General features: G+C 42.6%; 1 protein-coding gene across 5 annotated transcripts in view; it reads left to right on the top strand.

Annotated features, from left to right (window-relative positions):
* TGFBR3 (transforming growth factor beta receptor 3) overlaps nt 1-22,251 on the top strand; it is a 197,208-nt gene extending 174,957 nt beyond the window's left edge. Inside the window, exons 14-18 of one of the 5 annotated variants that reach the window (XR_002830364.1) lie at nt 1,495-1,615; nt 9,513-9,554; nt 11,924-12,031; nt 18,879-19,266; nt 21,943-22,251. Coding sequence is in view for 4 of the 5 variants with exons in the window: in XM_023757636.1 (XP_023613404.1) it covers nt 1,495-1,615; nt 9,513-9,554; nt 11,924-12,031; nt 18,879-18,997 (390 nt within the window). In the remaining variant the exon portion in view is untranslated. Of the gene's footprint in view, nt 1-1,494; nt 1,616-9,512; nt 9,555-11,923; nt 12,032-18,878 lie in introns of all 5 variants that reach the window. The other 4 variants (XM_023757638.1, XM_023757636.1, XM_014459580.2 and 1 more) reach the window with 4 other exon arrangements.
* The last annotated feature ends 465 nt before the right edge of the window (nt 22,252-22,716 follow it).

Raw genomic sequence — 22,716 nt, 5'->3', positions numbered from 1 at the left:
GGGTGACATGGGGTGTTACCCAAAACCTAAAGTTGCTATTTATACCTGAGGTAAGATACAGTGGAAAGAGCAGGGGGACTGACAAGGACTTTAAGCAAATCCCATGACTTCTCAGAACCAGCCTTTCCTCATCTATAAAATTGAAATAATAGTACCTGGCTTCCCTCGGGTAGAGGAGCAAATGAGATAGTTCCCCATTTATAGCGCAGTGGCTTAGGATGGCTGTTACCACTGTCTCCCTGTTCACTGCTTATAGTTAATGTCATATTTCTAGTGACTGCTGAGTGTTTTCTGTGACGATAGAGAGACCCAAAGAATCTTCCAGGAGGCAGTCTCAAAGATTGTTGAGTCCACCTGCCCTTTGCTGAGGCCAGAGAGTACAGTGTCTTGCCCAGAGTCACGCAGTGAGTTAGTCCTAGAACCTTAGGCTCTTAACGTGACTGAAGAACTAGTAGGGAAGTAAGAAAGCTTTTCCTAAGATGCGAATCTTTTCAACAATGATGCCCCTTCACAGAAAATCCACTGTTTCTCTTGACAAGAGGGCTATTGTAAAGGCTTATCTCTGTTTGGGGATGGAGGTCTGTTTATACTATGTGTTTGACTTGCATGTTTCTCAAAGCAGCAATGATGGTAAAGCCAAAAGTCTTTGTTCTTTTGTGATGGGAAGAGCTTGGAGTTAATTCATTTTCAGGGGTGCCTTGCTATAGACTTTTTAAATGGTTGATATATTTCTTCTTACAGCAAAAGCAAATAGATGTCGATGACATTAGAGTTTCACTTATTCATGAGCATAGACAAGGAACCAAAGTTATTTTAAAGAAAAAGTAATGGAATGTAATCATACTCTTTAAAAACAGGTCCACTGGGCTTGGGCACACTAGTTCTAAGTTTGGGGCCTTAAAATAGCTAGAAGCAGCTGATCTCCTGGCATCCACACCTGGGCACAACTCCCCTGAACTCTGGGAACAAGAAAAACAGATAACTGGGAAGCTTTATTTTGCACAAGCCTTTACCAGGATTTAAATCAAACAGACTTGACAACATGATTATCTTTTTGGACAACAGATGTAAAATCTGTCACCTTCATAATGCAATACATGAAGTTTCCCACAATCACAGATCGTAAACACGAACCATTTATGTGAAACCGGCTTGGTCTAGGGCCAACATTTGTTGGATAGTTTCTTTATTTTTCACACTAAATAATGCTAAAACCTCCAGTTGTTTCATGGGAAGATTGGGGGGGAGGGGGGAATGACAATATTTATAAGCTGTTCAGTAATATTTGCATCTTTCAGTGCAGCTGAGAATACATGGGGCCTGCCACTATATCTCCCAGATTATTTGTAGTTCTTTGGAAAACACCCAGATCTCTTGTTTTTCTGTGGCCACCAGCTGTTAGCTGTCTGAGAAGGGGCACAGGACAGCTGTGCAGGCTGAGCTGGTGAAGCCTATAGAGTGACCCCTGACTGTCTTGGCTCTGCCTCTCTGCAGTGCGTGCCTCCCGATGAAGCCTGCACCTCCCTGGACGCCTCAATGATCTGGGCCATGATGCAGAATAAGAAGACGTTCACCAAGCCTCTCGCTGTGATCCATCAGGAAGTGGAATCTAAAGGTGTGTTTTGGGAGGCTCAGTCAGAGGATGGGGCCTCAGGGCTGCTCGTTAGGAGGTTCCAACACTGTAAGTCCAGTTTTATTCAAAAGATACATTAATGGCCAATTAGTAATTTTAGAAAAGGGTTCTTTGCCTGAGGAGTTTTTTATTTAGTTCATTGTCCTACTGACATGTAGCTCAGTGGTCAGGGATACATTTGCAAATGATTTCCTCTTTATTATTTGATCAGAGTCAAGGTTGTCCCGGTCACAGTGTCACTCTCTCTCTTGCATTTAAATATGCTTCCTCGACTGTGTAAGAAAGGGCTAGAGTTCCTCCTGGCATGGAAAGATGGACTTTCCATGATCTCCTAGGAATGGTGGTGCTGGCTACAAGCTATTGTGGTGTTTTATCAAGATCGCAAATGCCTTTGGGGAGGGTGTTATGTATGTGAGCACCATCCATCTTAGCTGTCACAGCAGAAGGAAGGTTGAGAACTAGTATTCAAATATGTTTTTATAATTTAGTTTTCAGAATTTTATGCGGTCACAGCTGTTGCTTGAAGACAAGGATGGCTCTTTCTGCATATGCAGGAACATTCAGCAAGATGCATCTTCTAGGAGAAAAGGAAGGATGTACTCTAAGAGGGGGGTACCAGTACGTGGGAGGACGGCGGGGCAAAGCAGATCTGGCATAGGCCAGGCCAGCCAAACCAGCAGAGGAGCAGAGTCGGGCTCTGAGGGGCTATTAGGAGTGGCTGCGAGGCCCTGTGGACTGACCTGACAGAGCAGTATCGCTCCAGCCAAGGGCATGAAAAAGCAAGAACGCACCAGGCAGCTGTCAATGACCAAATGTCATCTGGGCAGTTACAGTTATCAAAGAAACATTTTCTAAAGGTGCCAGACTAAGAGAAGGCTGGGAGGGTGAAAGTGGATTTCAAGCCTCTGGGGTAAATATCTCAGGGCTAGAGCCCCAGGCCCCCGAGGGGCAGAGAGGAGCCTGTCACCGGCACCCAGGGCCTTGACAAAAGCCAGTGAGCAGCCTGACTCCAGTTGCTGGGCATCGGCTGGGAGACCTGCTGGATGGTGTTGACACCAGATCTGGGCTTGGGCAGCTCTGGGATGGCATTTCTGATCCGAGCTTTGTTGGATTTGGCAAGAGTAGGCAACAGGGGCGGCCCTGGAGCAAACAGGACCGAACAGAGCAGAGGCATGTGGATGCCGTCCAGTGGAGTGACCTCTGTGAAAATAGCAGTGCCATTCCTACTGTCATATCTGGTGACGACATCTGCCCCCTTCCCAGGAACAGGCTCCATTCAGAAAGGCAGGAGAGGGTGGCGGGAGGGCACTGGTGTAGAGCCAGGAGCCTGGGGGTGGCTCTTAGCTTTCTCCGATAACTGGCTGTGGGACTTAGGAGATCTCCCCGCATGGCCTCGGATTTCATTTTCTTTATCTGGAAAAGGAGGGGTTTGGACCAGATGACTTCCAGAGGCCTTTCAGAGTGTGAGCTGTAACCCTCAGCTATCCTGTTTGAAGAAGCAAACTAATCTTTTCTTCATTTCCCGGCCATCCAAAAGTTGGTGTGAAATATAGCTGCTTAGTGGTTCCGCAGCAGTGTTTTTATTGTAGATATTGTTTGTTTGCTTTTTTTCTTTTAGTTGGTTTTTAACCATTTGAAACAGTGACAGCAGCCATAGTCTTTCAATAAATGGATTGCCCAATTAGTTTCTTGTTTATGGGGTCCAGGGAAAAAGAAATTAATTGTGTTGTAAAGTGTATCACAATCGGGCAACAGCTGGCTCTGTTTTGCACTGGGCACGTGGTTTAACAATAGCAGCAGCCACTTCGTACTCCCTCTGTTACTCCTACCTACTTTGAGAGCAGTAATTCTGCTGGTAATTGAAGGCAGCAGCTTGCTTTTTCCTAGGCCAGACAATAATTAGGCATTAATATTGCAGCAGTATAACTTCCAGTAATTCATTCATTCTTCTTTTAAGTCCGGTAGTATTTTTCTAAGTAATTCCTCTTGTAAATTAGGCAATTGCTTTTATTTAAACTTGGTGCAATTATTCTGAAGGGTCAGTGTTTTCTTTACATGAAGTTCAAGGGGAAAGTTTTACCAAATATCAAAGCACTTTCAGGAGATTTGCTAATTGAGACTAGATTTTGGTGGAGAAGTGTGTAGTGACGAAAGTTCACTGCTTAGATTTGTTAAACAAATGGAGGAGGTTGGACTGTAGGCCACTTCCCAGGGGCTGTGTGCATTGACGCTTTCTCACTTTGCACTGAATGGGGTAGGTTTTCAGCTCTAGGAGGGACTCCTCTTACCTTTAATGTTTATTTTCCTTTGACTCTAAATGATTTCTCCTCAATGCAGGCTTTTGAGTCTGTGCTTTTCCCCTGCCTCTCAGTGCATTGGGACAGTCAGTTGAAAAGGGAGTGTGACATTTGCCTAATAGCACTTGTTTATTTGAATAATAGAATCATGAATTTCTTCTTCCTTCCAGACAGCGTTGTGTGTTACTATAGTAAGACACAGGTCCTATATTCCCTCTGGAAGTGGGCAGGGCTCCTATTGGGATTGACATTTGGGGTAAAAATTTTCCAACCAATGGGACATTTTACTGTCCTTTTACTGACACAGGTGCTCAAGGCCACACAAGTTCTGGCCCTCCTGGCCCTTGCGTCTGTCGTATTTCTCAATACTTGAGTTTGCTGGGGCAGCTGATAAAGGCTCTCAGTGCCAACTTCACAGCCAGGCAGAGGTCTTCTCAGGGGCTCCTGCCAATAGCACGGACACATTTCAAGCAAGGTTTCTTCCTTCTGTGGGCAGGGAGAACAGGCCATGAAGACTAAATAAATAATTCTGGGTCGCTCCTCTGGGCCACTGTTTTTAGTGGAAACTTCCCGAGCTCCTGCAACACATCTTTGCCAGTTATTTCTCAGTTGCTTGGGAGCCAGTGTTGGGTGAGCCATGTTTTGCTGTTGATACTTTCAGCAATAGATGATGGTGATAATGATTGTCTAACATTTAGTGAGCATTTACTTAATACAAGGTTCTGTGCTTCATAGGGGTTATAGTTAATCCTCTTCACCCCTTTGTGAGGCAGGTATAGAGGGAGGCTCAGTAACTTGGCCAGGGTCACACCACATATAAATGGTGGATCTGGGATTCGACTCCAGGCACTTCGATTCCAGAGCCTGTGCTCTTAAACCCTATGCCTTAATCTAGGTGGAAGTTGATTCCAGTTTTTAATAAAAACTACAAGTAAATAGTTAACACTCTATGAACTGAAAAGAAGATGAAGATTTTCAGGAAAAAAATCTGTTCCCCCAGAGGGTTAAGATATTGGGAAACATGTAAACTATTTAAGAGAGTATTAAAGTTTAGGAGACATTCTGTGACTTTGAATTATAACTCACAAAAACGCTCAAAAAACATGAATAGTGTATGCATATTATGGTTTATGGCAAAACAATTAAAATAGTTGAGGTGATGCCATCCTGCCATATTTTCTGACATATTTTGAAGTATAGGCATGTGCGTGCTGTTTGCTTTGGATGCTGTGACCACTTTTTATAGCATTTGAGAACACTTAGGCTTCCACAGTAAAATTGGTTTTTCCACGTCAGTGATGTGTGTTTTGTTTTTAACTGTGAAAGGGAAGAGTAATTTCTCTGAAATTTGGAGCTCTAAAATTTTGGACATACACATGAAAAATGGGCACCAAAAATCCCACAATGAATGTCATACCCAATTTGCCATGATTTATATATAATATGTAATTCTCAGCGAGTTAAAATGAACAAATTAAATGTTGAAAATACTGAATTTTTCCCATATTTCTACCACATAGTTTTTAAACAATAAAAGTGTGCTCAGGACAGCACCCAGCATATCATGGGCACTCAATAAATGTTAATTTCCTTTCCTTCCCCATAACCTCTCAGCCAAACAGAGTTTTTGGAGGGAGGTGAAGGGGATGGAAGGGAAAGTTGTGAACGTCAGTTAGGAGTTAATCCAAGAGAGGCGTTACTTTTTGGAACACATTTGATTTTTCCAGAACAAAAATACTCTAAAGCACCAGCCAGGTTTTGTCCTCAGCCTGAGGTAGAAATGAGGGGAAGGTGAGAAGAAAGAAATATAGAAATACTTCATTGACACACCAAGACATTTAGTTTCTATCCCGTAAGGGAGAAGAGGTATCTTAGGCATATTTTTTTTTAATTCAATGTGCTTCACATTTAAAAAATTTTTAATCTGGAAAATTTCAAATATATACAAAAATAGAATGAACTCCCATGAACCCTCCTCCATCTGGTTTCAACAATTACCAATTCGTGGCCAATCTTGTTTTATCACTTCCTGTCCCTGGGTTGTTTTGAAGGAAACCCAGACATTTCATTTCATCCATAAATATTCCGGTGTGCACCTCTGAAAGTTAAGACCCATCAAAAGATCCCAGTAGAGCTGATAAGATCAAAATAAAAGTATACATGATATTTATGGTTACTTATTCTCCCCCCGCCCCCCCCAAGAAAGTCTTTTGGGTACCTACTATATGCTTGGCATATAGTAAATAGATTACCCTGTCCTTACGGCCTTCAGGGCATAATACAGTTTCACAGCCTTAGCACTCTTGGTGTTTTGGTTGGATAACGTCCAAATGGCGTTTGTTTGGGGAGCTGTCCTGTGCATTGGAGGGTGTTGAGCAGCATCCCTCTACCCACTAGTTGCCCATAGCGCACTCCTCCACGATCAGCTCTGATGACCCAAGATGTCTCCAGACTTAATCAAATGTCCCCTGGAGGGCAGGACGCAAAAACCAGGCTCAGGTGAGGAGTATTGATCCTGGTGGAAGGATACAGATTAGTGACTCCGCAGTTGCAGCAAATGCCATAAATATTGAAACAACCCAGAGAAGGGGTTCCTTTACAGTGAAGTAAAGTGAGTACTAGTAAAAACTGAATCTTAAATGTGACTTCATAAAGGCCTCCCGAGTCTCTAGCTTCTTCATCTCCCCATCCTTCCCTCTTTGCCAGATACCAATAGATGTAGGTACCAGTTAGATACCTTGTTTTCCTTTGGGCCTGCTCGTTCTAGCATGTTGAGGAGAACTGAGTTGAAAGTTGGAGGCCAACAAGCTGTGGCCAGTTACTCATGCATAACCCCAGAAATGTCCCGTTTATGAAAACCATGCCTGCCACTCCAAGGAGGAAACTTTTGGTTCTAGAGGTTGACCAAAATTTGCTCAGAGTATACGAAAAGATTCAATTCAGAATGTTGATTATAGTTTGTTCTTTCTGTAAAGAAATCTGTATTGTTAAAATTCTTTTTACAGTAATAGCTAGGATTCCTTTCTTACAATCTGACCCTTAAACCCAAAGTAAATATTGTTGTGGCCACTCTTTTCCTTTCAGCGTGCCAACTCGATTGCAGGGTTCCGTAGAGACCAAACTCTCTTAGTTCTACTCCGAACTTGTTAGGGATTTTGGAACAAAGAAGTTAGAGGGTAAAATCCCTCCAACCTCAGTGCTGCAGCTTGTGCTTGTCATTGTTTATGCACAGGAATCACGGAGGAGCTTTACCCCCGGGACATAAGCAACAACTTTTTCTGCTCAACTCTGTGAAAAGGCCCCCATTTGGGGTGGGGGAAGAGGATTAGATCATAACATAAGTCCATTAAGAAATTTAAAACAATGCCATCCATCACACAGGCCTTGCAAAATTCTTACATGGGAGGTCTCCTTGGGGGAGAATCATTATTTAAAACCTCTTAGGGATTCTAAGTGACAAAATTGAGCCATGGATAGTTAATTAGATGGAACTGTTCCCAGAAGTGTGTATATTTCTCACATGATGCACACTGTGGAGACCTTTAAATGCCTTTGGACTTAGTTCAGCAAATCAAACCACTACTTCTTGAAAGTTGGAAAATGTTGTGGTTAACTACCCCTGTGTCATAGGGTTCTGGGGAGTTTAAAATGAAAAAATATGAGTGAAAGCTTTTTGTCAGTTGTAACACACTATAGAGATGTACAAATATAAAGTGTCATCGTCATTATTTTATTGCTGCCAATGAGGCTGATAGAACCAAACTCTCAGGAAAGAGTTTCTTGTGGGCATGTTGGTGGTGGTGGGTGTTCTGCATACTGAATTAGATTTTCTTAAAATCACACAATTATTTTAAATTTCTTAGTAATTTTATTTAAGTATGACTCATTCCAGTGCCACCATATTGCACAGCTCCAGGAGGCACCGTTCAGTGGTAGTGGCTCGGACCCCTTTGGTAGCATCCCTCCCCCTCGGCTGGACCACTGTACCCTGTGCTGCGAGGATGTGGTCAGCCCAGCTGAGGTGGCTATTCCTGAGATTTTATAATCCTGTCTAGCTTCTTTATTTTTGTAAACAGCAGCTCAAACGTTGATTGTTTTTGGCCAATTTTTCATAAGTTCTTTGCACTTCACTGCAGAGTCCAACACAGTATGTATTCCTTCTTCATTGAATGAAAATAGAGATGAAAAGAGAGGCACTCAACACTTACCACTTTTAAATTCTAAAGAAATGGGGCTGAGTCTGTGCCAGGACTCAGTCCCCTTTTCCTATAAAGGACCAGGTAGTAAATCTTTTCAGTGTGTGGCTCATACGGTCCCTGCCTCAGCTACTCAGAGCTGCTGTTACCTCATGAAAGCAGCCACAGACCAGATGTACATGAATGAGCATGGCTGTGATCAAATAAAACTTTACGTAGGGAATACATTTGCATTTTATATAATTTCTACATGTCATGAAATATTATTCTTTTGTCCCTCAGCCCGGCCTGCACCCTCTCCAATCTGGGACCCCTCGGGGGATGTCCGACTGCCGGTTTAGGCCCTCCCCTGCCGGCCTCACGGCCCCCAACTGCCCTTCCTGGCCAGTCTCCTGGCCTAATTAGCATATTGCCCTTTTATTAGTATAGATAGATGAGGAGCCCAGCATACTAGTAGGTGAAGGACCCCAATAGGAAAGGAGGCTGGAGAGAGGTGGGAAGAGGAGGGAGGCAGAACTTTGTGTGCTGCGCTAAGAGTTTGAATATTTTCCCTATAAATGAAGAGGAGTCATTGAGCCATTTAATCAGGGCAATTGCATAACCACCTCTGGGCTCTGGAAAATTCATTCTGGTAGGCACATGTGGAGTAGGAAATATCTGGAGTGAGACAGTGGTGGAGACAAGGAGAGCAGTTAGGGAAGCTCTGTAATAGTGCAGCCCGGCCTGTATGGCTCAGTTGTTGAGCATCGACCTGGGAACCAAGAGGTCACTGGTTTGATTCCTGGTCACGGCACATGCCTGGTTGCAGGCTCGATCCCAGTAACGGGCATGCCAGAGGCAGCCCATTGATGGTTCTTTCTCATCATTGATGTTTCTATCTCTCTCTCCCTCTCCCTTCCTTTCTCTCTAAAAGTCAATAATAACACATTTTTAAAAATAGTGCAAATGTGTGATGAAGAGGACCTCAACTACAATAGCATTAAGCTTCAAAGTAAAGATACTTTTCTAGAATTTGTGTACATTAAATTAGAAATAATATTATAATACACTGGAGAAATATGGTATTTAAAGGTATTGAATCCTTTCCTAAATAACTATAAAGGTGTACACACACACAAATTGTCAGAATCAAATTCCTTACATTTAGGTATTTGCCTTCAAGTTTTTTTCAAACCAGAAAGCCTGTACCATTGATGGTTAGAGTTTACCACTTAAAATTTCTGAGTAATTCATGTTATAATTCTGGTATCTAAGAGGACAGTTGACAGAACTTTCACAAAGTATTAACAAATAGAAAAGTGTCAGAGTCTGTGGAGTTTTTGATGACCTTTTGCTTAAAACTTGATTTCTCTGGGTGATACATCGTGATTTATGTTTTTGTTTCAGGAACAAGTCCAAACATTAAGGAACCGAATCCAATTTCTCCACGTAAGTCTTTATGCAACTATTTCGAAATAAAGCCTCCTGGGCTTTTATAAGAATGAGTTGGTTATGGAGCATATGCCAAACTTTGAGTTTTGATAAGGAGACTTATGCTCTTACTTTCCCTCCCCTCTTTTTTTCTCATACTTGTTTTCCCCTTCCCTCTGTCCTTACTTCATTCTCCTTTCTTTTTCCCTCTGTACCTTCACCACCTTTAAATGTGAACTTGTTGACCCATTGGTGTGTATGACCTTAATGGAAAGGTAGTAACTTTCTTAGCTTTAGAGAGAGAAGTTTGTTATCTACATACTTACATCAGTTGAGATCTGAAAGCATTAGCATACAGCTATGGGAGTGGTTTGCTTTACCATTTACCACTGTCAACAGCATTCACTTGTTAAGCTAAGGGAACTAGTTGTACCTTCAAGACAATCTGTAGTCCAAAGGGCCTTGGGGGAAGACGGCTTATAAGAAGAGAGAGAGAGAGAGAGAGAGAGAGAGAGAGAGAGAGAGAGAGAGAGAGACTACTACAAAAGGATGCGTTGGAAATTATCTGGGCCAGTTTCATCACTTTATATGGAAGAAAACTCTGACCCAGAAACAGTGAAGTACCTCGCCCATGGTTGTAATTAACATTGAGGTTGTAATGAAAAGCCCAGAGGACTAGGACCTGGCTTTCTGCCTGTACACCCAGAGCTCTTCTAGATGATGTTGCTTCCTTCCTTAAAACTGTCCAGGTTAGTCTCCGTGGCTGACTCCCTCGCACACACGTGACAGTCAGCCTGGAGAATCCCTTTATGCAAAGCACTTGATAAACATTCTATTAAATGAGTGCGTTACCTTCATGCCATCATGGAACAGTACCATTAACCCAGAAGGAGACACACATGGACACATGCTCTCATACTTACCTGGTCAGATTTTCATAAATGACATCTCCATCTCTAGAATTTTAGAATGTTTTCACTAAAAACTTTAACCCTGCCCCACTTTGTGATCTGTAGGCGTAAAAAGGCAAGTCATCTTTTAACATCCGTTGTTCTGTGAACTAGATTAAATTAAATAAGGCAGGTGGCTAGGTTCATCTTAACCTCCAGAGCGTCTGCCCTTTTCTTACTCCTTAGGGGATCCCCAGCCCTTTCACAAACCTTTTTTGTTCACCTCCTGCCTGCAGCAGGTGAAGTAGGGCTAGCCCCAATTTCTCAGAAGTTAAATGAACATCAATGGGTATTGGCTAGACAACTGGGGACTGGAACTTGGAAGTTTGGATCCTTCCAGAATCTTCTCCACCATGACATATTTTCCTGCACCTTTTCTGGGCCTGCTCAAGGGTCACATTTTTCTATAACTGGATCTTTTACACTGAAGTGAGTTGAAAGGCAAAGAGATTTAATTTACATAGAGGTCACCTGGAGTCACTTCTGACTGGAGAGGATCCTAGACACAGTACTGAACTAACGGGGAGAGCCTATCGCTTAAATTGATATAAAAACAGAGACATTAGAAATTCTTATTCTGCCGAAAACCCCTCTCCCTTGGAAACTGATTTTAACTTTTCTTAAGTGATTCAAAGCAGGTAGTTCTCTTAAATGAAAGGAAATGTTCTATTTCTGTGGCCTGGAATTGATTTCAAATATAAAAATCTTTGCCAAACAGAGAAACAATTGGTTCTATTTATATGTTTTGCTGACCATAAAACTGACATCATCCCCCACTGAGAAGTATTTCCGTTCCCCTCATAGAAAGATCACGGTTGGAAAAGTGTTAAAAAATAGGTTATTTTAAATGACACAATGTGTAGTTGTTAAGATTGAGGATTTAATGTGAGGGTCTCAGTGAAATGTTATAATCCACAGCAACAGTTTACCCTCATTTTGTTTTCTCCTGCTCACTCCTTTCTTCCTGTTATCTTTCCTACTTTTAAATGTGCATAAAATATGTTTGTCAAGTATTTGAAGTGTGTTTTCTGTGTAGTGTCTCATGGCTGGAAGTGTTCCGTGAATAAAAAGCAGTTAATCAGATTTTTATAATGGAAGTTCACCTTATTTTCCAAAGCATCTTAACCTCTGAATTTTCAAGTCTCTTTACCATTCAAATAGACAATGAACCAGAGACTTAAGCTTTTACAGAGTTGACAAATCTGATCTTTTTAGTAAGTTTGTTGCTCAAAACAATTGCAAACTGAGGAATCTTGGAAGTCTGATAATTTGATTTTTCTTTAAAGAAAAAGTTTGTAAGTTATAAATACAGTACGTTTTGTTGGAATCCTCCCAGATTGCATTAGTTGGGGCTTAGCCTTTCGGATGGTGCTTGTGAAACAAATAGAAAATTGCAACGTCTGATGCAGATTAACATAAAGTATTTCTCTTCCTCAGCAATTTTCCATGGTCTGGACACCATAACCGTGATGGGCATTGCGTTTGCAGCATTTGTGATTGGAGCACTCCTAACGGGGGCCTTGTGGTACATCTACTCCCACACAGGTTAGTGTGACTGTTGAATAGTAGTTGGTGCACATCCCGTGTGCCTGCCACACGGCGGACTCCCAGTGTTTCGTTGCATGGATGAATTGATGAGATAATGAGTGAAAGAGAGAGAAAGTTCATTCCCCCTATTCTCACATTTACACATTTGGCATAAATTGGGTTTTGCAAAAATATAATTTGCTTTAAACGGTTTTAGGAAAAGGGTTGTTTAAACTACTTACGTTAATTGCAATTGAGATGTTAGTGAAGTTTAGCTTCTAATAAAGCTACTTTGTGGTTTGTGTTTAATTAAAGGAAGGTAATATAGACAAACTGGAAATATAAACTATTCCCCCGATGCTAAAGACTTCAGAATAGAAATATAAATGGGCAGGAAGTGAAAAGGGAAGCCAAGATTTTATTACCACATCTGCCTAGGACTGAGCCCACCAGAGTCCCTAATTAATGGTTTAAACCAACATTTCTTGACCTGTCCTCTTTGATAAACATAAAATTCTCATTTCTTTCTGGAAAGTTATTTAATTTTTCAAAATATATATTCATGAATTGTAAACAAATACAAATGGTGAAAAAAAGCTCTCAAGTTATGCTCCTCTACCCCCCAAAATTCTTTTTCTTCAATATGTTTTTATTGATTGTAGAGAGAAGGAAGGGGAGGGAGAGAGAAACAATGTGAGAGAGAAATACCCTCAATAATAAAGATAAATACATTTTAAAAAACAATGAGAAGACAACCCACAGAATGAGAGAAATATTTGCAAATCTTATATCTGATAAAGGGTTAATATCAAGAATATATAAGTAATTCCCACAATTCAACAACAAGAAGATAAACAACCTAGTTAAAAAATGGACAAAGGACTTGAATAAACATTTCTCCAAAGAAAATGTATAAATGGCCAATAAGCGCATTAAAAGATGTTTAGCATCACTAATCATTAAGGAAATGCAAATCAAAACCATGAGATACCTACTTCGTATGCATTAAGATGGTTGTTATAAAAAAGAAACAGAAAATAGCATGTTGACAGGAATGTGGAGAAATGGAAACCCTTTGTGCATGGCAGATGGGAAGGTAGAATGGTGCAGCCACCACAGAAAACAGTTTGACAGTTACTCAAAAGTAAAATGTAGTAATACCATATGATCCAGCAATTCCACTTCTAAGTATATACCCAAAAGAACTAAGAGCAGGGACTCAAACAGGTTCCTGCACACCCGTGTTCATAGTAGCAGCATTGACAATAATCACAAGATGTAAATAGCCCAACCCAAATGTCCATTAGCAGGTGAATGTATCAACAAAATGCAGTAAATATATGCAATAAAATATTACTCAGCCTTTAAAAGGAATGAAATGCTAAACATGCTATAACAAAGATAACCTTGAGAACATACACTAAGTGAAATAAACCAGACACAAAAGGACAGATATTGGATGATGTTATTTATGAAATACCTGGAGTAGTCAAATGTGTGAAGACAGAAAATAGAATCGAGGTTACCAGGGGCGGAGAGGAGAGGTGATGAGTATTGTTTAAAGGGTACAGTGTTTCTGTTTGAGATGATGAAAATGTTCTATAGTTAAATAATGGTGATGGTTGCTCAACAGTGGGAATGTTGTTAATGTCACTGAATTATATGCATAAAAATGGTTTAAGTGGTCAAAAAATACGTAAGTAAAATTAAAATTCTGTAAATTGCCATTTTGGTGAGATTTTCGCCCAGGCCTATGAGTTGGTTGCGACTTTGTACCAATTAATGTCTCGATCTTTTGATATCCTAATTGTAGTTATTTAACGAGCTCACTCCTTCAGTTTAGAGACGTTTTCTGTCACTTGTTATTGATTTCAAAAGGGTTCCTCCCTGTTTCCCAGCTAAAAGACTTCCCTTTTGCAGGGGAAACTCTGTAGGAGGGATAGGTTAGTTGTTATCATTTATCTTTACTTTAAACGTGCCTTTATGTCCCCTGAACAGGGTGCACTCAGAGTTTGATGAGAATAAGAGGAGAAAGAGAAGGAAAAGGTGGGGGCGGGCTGGAGAAGGAGGAAGGCTGCCCTCTATGTGTGTCTGTACAACCTGTAGGTGTGGGCTGTCATCAGAAATTGGACTTGAAGCTCTACTTTGTTCAACTGCTGGTCTTATCCCCTGACCCAGGTGCAGGGATTATATTTCCCTTCAGTAAACATGGAGACGAGCCCTACTCCACAGGGTTAGTGGAGGTGAGAGTGCTTCAGGAAGAAATGCATGTGAAAAGCTTTCTGAAACCCAAAGTCCTACAAAAAAAATATAAGCTATCTAAGGTTGCTTGTATGTGTAGGCAGGAAAAAAATGTAAGGGTGGGAGGAACTCCATGCTTCACCGAGCGTAATAAAATGCCGGGGTCTTGAATTAGGTGTGCCTGTTCCATTCCCAGGGGCTTCTGTTCGCAGTCCTCGGAGGAACGGAGCGTGCGTTCTTAAAGCACATGCCCCACTCTGCCTGAGTCAGGTGAACGGCTTTTCATGAGGAACAGCTCTGGCTGGAGGCTTCAAATGTTCTTAGAGGGCTGAAGTTTCTCCCAGCTCCCACCTCTAGTCCAGGTGAAGGGAGAAACAGCCAGAGTTAGGCTACCATGCGACTAAGTAAGAGGCAAGAGACCAAGTCCAGGGATCAGAAAAATGCAGCTGGGACAGAAGGGAAGACCCTGGTGTGGCTGCAAAGAAGGCAGGATGTGCTCTTCACCCAAGTGCTCGGGTAAGTTAAAGGGAGATACCCACCCAAAACCCAGGTGCAGGTGCAGACAGGTGGGCCGTCCTGCAGGAATACAGACAGAAAGTGGTAGGCAGGGCATGTGGGGAAATTTTAATTCCTGCCTTGGAACAATTCTCCTTTCCCCACAACTTACAGCAACATCGAATCCACCCCTCCTGCAGTCTTGGCTGCAAAAATACGGTCTTAGAGCTTGGAGAGTGAGGTGAGTCAGTGTGTGAAAGTGACCCACTTCTCTAAACCAAAGGCAGTCTGGTTCGCTCTTCTTACAGGAGTGAGTTTGTGAAAAAAATTACAGTTAAGATATCAAGAGATTAAGATATTACTTGGTACAAAATTGCAACCAACACAAAGACCTTGAGGAAAATATCTGTCTTCTTTCCCAGCATCAAGTAATATTAAATCTAAATCGCCCCCAGGCATACGGTTTTCAATCCAATGCTTACATATCTCCCAAGGAAGAAATTCTATACATTCCCCCTAGAACTAACCGATCCTCATAATCAGCAAGTTCTTTACTCTGTGACCTAAATCCCTATCCCTGACATTTAAACTCATTTCCTTGTGTTCTGCCCTCAGGGAGATAAAGAACAGCTGTCTGTTCCTCTTTGTAATTATCCTCTACGGACAATATTTGCAAACAGTCTCCTTCGGGCTAAATAATCGAAATTCCTCTCACCTTTCTCTAAAATTCTTCCATCTGTGGTGTCCCCATAGCGCCTCTCCATGTCATTCAGATTTTTCTTAAATCAGGTTTCCTCCCCAGGACCCACCATGCTGAAAGACTTAGAGATAAGGACCCGGTTGTAAAGTTAGACCGCCAAAAAGAGGTGGCAGGAAATCAGATCCGGACAATTCCATGCCAAGCTAAAGAAGTAAAACAGATTATCCCTTAAAAATATATATATTCTGAATGCTTCTCTGGCAATATGTAGGCTCAGCCACAGAGCTGGGTGTAATTAAACTATGTCCTAACACACCCTCCTTCTGTGAGCCCCATGCACCAAATGCCTCTTTCCTCTACTCACTCTCCCTCTTCCCCAAGTCTCTCTTCCTCGATGTGGTTTGAGATTTTAGGAGCAAAACATGAAGACCGAAGACATTCCTCGTGGCCCAGTTTGGTATTTATGAGCAAGAAGCTTTCCTTAAACTCCTTCCATTGATTCAGCTGGCCTCCTGCTAACCCCCAGGGCCCTCCCTGCCCATCTTCTCCAGAACTAGGCTGATTGTATTTGTCACGCAAGGGATATTTCAGAGAAAGTCAGTGCTCCAAGAAGTCAGAGGTCACTGTGATAGAGAGCAGAGAATCCATCTCAGAAAACCCAGGGTTTTTTTTTTTCATTTGTTAAGCAGAAACATCTGCACATTAACCCCCTCTTCTCATGGTGACTTTTTCTGTAGTACCACTACCATCTGACAGTGAAACAAACTTTTTCATAATTGCTCAAAACGTACACGTTTTTGGCAACTTGGTTATATTGAGAAATGCCATGTCTTACATGTAAAAACAGCCACAGAGGTAGGAGGGATCGTCTAAAGATGGTACTTTCAACATTTCCAAGCAGATTCGCAGAGACTCCCCTTGGCACATTGTTGGCTCAGGTCCGTGGATTGCTAGGTTAAGTTGACTTAGCCACCTTAATACAATGTATCCTGCCATCTCGAGCATAAGGGGTTTCTTTGTTTTGTGTTGCGTGGGTTTCATTTGGGACAGTGTTTTGCATCAACAGCACTAGAGTTTCCAAAACTCGGGGAGTTGAAAGACCTTTGTAATGGGCCCTGATTAAAATAAACTGACATGGCAACAAATTATATTTGGCAAATAGACATCAGAAAGCAAATATTCAGACTTCCTGGGCAGGGAGCAGTGCTGGCACTTTTCCTGAGTGTGAATAATCAGGCACATGTCAACGTCAGGATGGGGCAGACTTGCTGGTTGTCCATAGAGGAGCCCAGGCCTCCTTGCTTGCGCTGCTCTCAGGCTGCACAGATGAAGCCCAGGTGAGCCATAAAGAGCGGCTGGGGTGTAGGCTTACCTCCTGCTTTCTTGATACAGCCTTTGTTTAAAAGGGGGAAATACATACTTACAATGTGCTTCACACACAGCCACATCGGTCCTTCTAATTAATAACATGAGGAGGCAGCTGGGTGTGGATGCACATGTGGATTGTGAGGGGCTGAATTTTTAAAGTATATCGTGAGTTGTTTGGGTCTCTGGAGGTTTTTGTTATTTTGGGTTTGTGTGTGTGGCGGGGGGGGGGGGGTGGACATCAGAATAACTAAGAGATTTGATTTCTTTTTAGAAATAAAGCTCCCACTGTGGGGAAAGACAATTTGTGGCAGAAAGTCACTGTCATGGAAGCAGACTTCCCCGCCTTTAATCACATACACACAGGACGGGTAGAGGGCAGTGCTGGGGAGGGTCCGAAATACACATTGCCAAAAAAAAAAAAAGAAGAAGAGGAAAAGTAGTGTTTCTCCGCTTCTGCAGAATATTGACCTCCTAGTTCCTCTCCATCCCGCCAATCCCAGAAGCAAAGATAATCAGAGGAAATATAGCAAGGGCCAAGTATGCGACAAGCATGTAAATGCCCTGAGGTTGATGTGAAAATGTGTGTTGTCGCTGCGGTTCCTAAAATGGGGTGGGGGTGGGGAAGCTGTAACCAGACCCAGGGGCATGAGCCAGGTCTACCTTTTGCAAAACTGTTGTGTGTTTTTTTTTTGGCAGAGGCTTTGGAGGGGCCCTGGAAGGGAACGGACTCAGCTCCTGAGCCCGGAGGGCAGAGCCTTTGCTCGCGTGTTTTCAGCTGATAGCTGTGTGTTTTCAGCGGGACAGGAAGGAGGACAGGAAAGAGGAGGCTCGTTCATAAACAGACATTGGAGGGGGTCGGGGGAGGCTGCCGACCACTCCTTCATGAAGTGTGCGCTCTGACTTTTCCAAGAAAAGGCAGTGTTTGTCATCGGAGAGCCTTGATCACTTTTCCCTACCTCGAGCCATTTCTGAGGGCTGCCCCGAGGCCCGTTGCACGGAGGAAAACACTTAACTCTCAGGCTTTTGCGGCGCTAAATGCAAACCATGTGTGTGACCCGGGCTTCCTCCCGCTCCAGAGCACTGCACACTTGGCACGGGGATGGGCTTAGCGCAAATGCAGTGGGTACGTCATGAAAAGTGGGATGTTTACTGTGTTAGGAGATACTCGCCGGGCGCCCCGCAGTGAGCCTAGGAGGGGGGCGTGTTCCCTGGCAACCGCAGTCCCCGTGTGTGGACAGCGGAACCCCTTCCCCAAAAGGTTTTTCTGAGAGTAGGCGCCGCCTCCTCCGATTGTAGGTTGTGTGCTTGGGGTGCGTGGCTCTCTCTGCTGTGACGAGGGCGAAAGCGAGACTTCACCACCCACGTTTTGAATGCATCCACTAATGGTCTCCAAACTGCCAATGGTCTCGTATTACAGTTTAAAGGTCTCCCCTCCCAAGCCCTACAATGAGAGGAGACGGACAGTGTTTCTTGAATGCAAGCGCTGGTCAGTTGGGTCACGTGCTACAGGTGGTGGTGGTTTCTTCCAAGGTTGTAGGCACTGGAATCCTAGGCACTCGTCCTCAACTATCAGGGGTGTTAACCACTGTGACTGCCTGTCAGTCACCCAGGAAACAGTTCTAGCTTTCCCACGAAGGAGACTTTAAAAACGACAAAAGACTGCCCGGCCGGCGTTGCTCAGTGGTTGAGTGTTGACCCAGGAACCAGGAGGTCGCCGGTTCAGTTCCCAGTCAGGGCACATGCCTGGGTTGCAAGCTCGATCCCCAGTGGGAGTACGTGCAGGAGGCAGCCAATCGATGATGTTTCTCTCTCATTGATGTTTCTCTCTATCCCTCACCCTTCCTCTCTCTCTAAAAATCAATAAAAATGTATTTTAAAAAATAAAAACAACAAAAGATCAGCAAACAGAACAACCTTATGGTGGAAGGCCTTCTGGTCTAGTTGCTTCTGCCCGTGATTGAGATGAACACCAGATAAAATGGCAAAAAGAGAAATGGTCTTTGGGGGAATGAATGCCCGTAACATGTGTCTTTCTACGCCCCTTTTCTTTACCAACTACAGGGGAGACTGCAGGAAGGCAGCAGGTCCCCACCTCCCCGCCGGCCTCGGAGAACAGCAGCGCGGCCCACAGCATCGGCAGCACGCAGAGCACGCCCTGCTCCAGCAGCAGCACGGCCTAGCCCAGCCGCCACTGCCACGGGCTCGGCCGGACAGCACGGGTGGCCAGACTCCAGAAAGGCTTGATTGTGGTTCCTTTGTAAAGAGAGAGTGAATTTCGATATAAACATCACCTGTTGTATTCACCCCCCAACCCAGGGCGAATCTCCATGTGCCCCCTGGACTTCCGTGTGAGAAAGCTAAGGTGGTGGCCTTGCCCACCAGCCCCTCACAGGTTAGGGGGCTTACAATGTGAAACACATGCCAGTTTTTAAAATGCTGCTTTGTCCAGGTAAGAACATCTATAATTTGGGGCCCTGAGTTCTATCCAGGACTCAAGGAGTTGGTAAAAGGATGACAGCCAGATAGAACCAGGGAGATGTGGCCAAAGATTCCTTTATAGCTGAACCAAGATGTAAAGCAAACGAGATGCTTCAAGACTTTCTATTCCTCCACTCGCTTTGCGCCTCCTGGGTGCACACTTCTCACCTTGCTGCCGCCCCGGGGAGGCCCTGTCTTGCTTAATAGACGCTGCCCTCCAGGCCGCATCCTGACACACAGCAAGGCAACATTCCTTTCTTGTGCCCTGGGCCCAAACCAGCGCTGAGCACATCCTCAGCTTCCTCCCTCTTCCCGCACCAGCACACCCACTGCAAGTGTCTTAATGCAGATTTCCTATTTCTTTATAGGCCTAGAGAAATTGAAAATGGCCAAAATCTGGGACTGCAGATGTGTTCCCCTTTATGACACTGTGTTCTGATAAATTAATTATAAATCAGGGCAAAATTTAGTTATAAAATTAAGGAGGAATTTGCTTGGTGATATTTATGCCAGTAAAAGCATAGGTCATCTGGCACATTCGTTTTGTAGTTGTGAAGAAGAAAAAATTCCCTTTTTAAAAATTCCTGTACCTTTAGAGTTCAATGTATTCTTAAATATATTTGGGGGAATTAGTGTTTCCACTCAAAACTTGTCAACCTTTTGAATAGACCCTTTTGTAAAAACCAAGCTCTTGTAAGATGCAAATGCAGGGCAGAGCCTGTTATGTGAACAGTGTCACCAATTCTGCCAAGAAAGTGCTGGGATAGGGGACGGGCAGCTGGGTTGCTGTAGTTCTCTTGCCTTAAATATATCCCAAACTCGAAAAGAATTGAAGGTGGAATAATGGAAGAAAATGGAATAATATCATGCCACTTTGCAATTAAAGTAAGCTCAACTGATACCTCTATGTTAAAAAAGAAGCCAGAGGAAAAATTTCCATGCCAAATCATTTACTACCGAGGATAGCTTCATTGCAAATAAATATTATTCTTTTTCCAGATCACCTCTCCCCTCCCCAAACAACTCAACATTCTACAAATAGAACAGGCTAGATTCTACCCCAAAATATTCATAAGCAAATCTTACTGCCCTTAAGTAAGGAAGTTGTGCTTGGTTCTCCGTGAATGAAACCTTCAGTAGGAAATGTTGATGATACCCAAGACCTAAGGGCAATGTCTGCAAGGCAAACAAGGTTACTCAATTCTAGAGTGATCTTCTGACTTATTTGAGAGGCATAGACATTCAATCAGGATAATTTTAACCAAAAAGGATGACTTGAAGGCTAAGATTTCTGGGTTGTCTATAATTTTGCATATTTCCACATACAAATGAAGATATGAGATTAGATAATTTTTTTCCCTCTAGTTAACATTTCTTAACATAAGGGTATCAGAGTGCAGGACTAGATTATGCTACCTGTGTTTGAAAATAATGCGCTTTGCCTAACCTTCAGCAGAATGTATTGTTTTAGCATATTCTATGTATAAAAAGGTTTAAAGATGTCTTCAAAGAAGACTAGAGTCTTTAAGTCACTTATAGCTATATTTTACTACAAAAAATTGTGTATAAAGATATATTTAAGTGGTTTAGATTTTTAAAAAAGTTACTCCATATGAAATGTTTAACTTCAGTTACTGTGAATTCTTCTGATCAGTTCTTTGCTTTTTAAAAAACCCTTTCCATTCTGTTAAAAAAGAAAATTAGTTATTAAAGAAGTATTGAAAGATCCAGTTTTTAGATGGACAGGGTTAAAACTTTTTTGTAATATATTTAAATGTATATTTTTGAGAGAGATGCTACATTGCCAATGATTTTATAAGTAATTTAAAATTAATTTACAAATTTATAGATGCAAACCAAAAGATTTTAAAAGAAAGAGAAGAAAAGAGTCAACTTTTGTTTGTTTGGGTCTGATTGTCAGAAGTATTATTCAGATCAAGAAATCTGTGTTGATAAAACTTGATCCCATGTTAATTGGAGAGTGAATGTCATTAAGTAGTTCTGAAATGTTCCTTTAAAAATGAGCATTTAAAAAAAAATAGTGTTTTCTCCCTAGCCTCTTGTTACAGCATTTCCAGTTGCTTCAGACTTCACAGTTTTAATACAAAATACTAGCTCAACTTTATAACACATTTTGCAAGTTTCTATAAAACTGTTGTTATATTCCAGTTAAACTCTCCTCTCTGCTGCCTCTTGTTACTTCTGCAGGCTACACCCTGAGTGCGCAGAAGCCATTTTGTTTGTTTTGTTTTGTTGGATGCTCAGGCTGTTGTTAAAATGCTCTAAACTCCAAGGCAGATTATCGTGAAACATCCTGTAGCTTTTCACCATGTGGGGTTTACCAGCTGTTGCTCTGTATTTTAAAAGTCAGAAATGCCTTCTGTCTAAGCTGTTTCTGTAGCATTTTCTCAACCACCACAACAGAAATGTTCTTTTCCTTGTCTGTAATGAGATTGTAAACCCGTTTCCTGCGTGTGTTCTGTGGTGGGCATGATTGTGGGCCTGTGGGGGGCGTGCACTCGCATGCCAGTCTTTTTGTACTGTAACTACCTCATGGTTTGAGTGATGGTTGTACTGCTGGTTGTGTTAACAGAGCACATTTTGTTGGGTGAATTGTGTGTGTGATTTTTTTTTCTGTTTGTTTTAGCTGGGGATTGTTCATGAAACTGACAGACGTTTTTCTGAAAAGGACTATTATCAGTTTCCAAGTACAATGCTTCTCTCTTCTGGTTTTTCCTGAATGAGCCTGATTTTGTTGCTGTTTTTCATCATCTATGAGGGTAAAAAGAGTACCCTTAAAATCCCTGTGGCCAGTTTGAACACCCCTGTTGTATGTAGTCTTTCCTCTGTCCAATGTGTCGGCAATTTTGTGAACATGCTTAGATGTATAGTTTTGATAACCACCGTTTTAAGTACTTTATTTGTGCATAATAAAAAGATATATATCAATTATTAATGCATGTCTTGTTTGGTCATCATTAAATTCTACCCTCAGGCTGATAGAACCCTTTTGCCCTGTGACTGTCTCCTCAGTGTACCTGATACAGCTGAGATGAAGAGGAGGCGAGGGGGAGGCTGACATTACCCCGGCCTCCGGGAGCGGAGGGAGGGTGGGGCAGGCCAGAGGGAGAGCAGCAGGAGCTGTCACTCTTCTGGAAGCGTGTGGCAGGAGACCTAGAAGTGGGTGTCAGCGTTGGAATCCTTTCCTGGGCTTTCTGTCAATCTCCTACAGGCAGGGAAAGAGAAATAATGTGTACTTTGGATCTACTTTCTTTATCTCCTTCAAATACCCCAGTGCTCCTTGTGGTATTCCCTCTCAATATGGCACTGCCACCTTCCGGCTGCTCAAGCCAGGAGCCTGGGCATCAAACTTGACTCCTCTTTGGCTCCCACACCCCCAAATCAATAAATCCAAGTTCAT

Source organism: Myotis lucifugus, unplaced genomic scaffold (genome assembly GCF_000147115.1).
Source record: "Myotis lucifugus unplaced genomic scaffold, Myoluc2.0 scaffold_110, whole genome shotgun sequence".
NCBI lineage: Eukaryota > Metazoa > Chordata > Mammalia > Chiroptera > Vespertilionidae > Myotis > Myotis lucifugus.
Note: the sequence above shows the minus strand (reverse complement) of the source record. Positions and strands in the feature narration are given on the sequence as shown.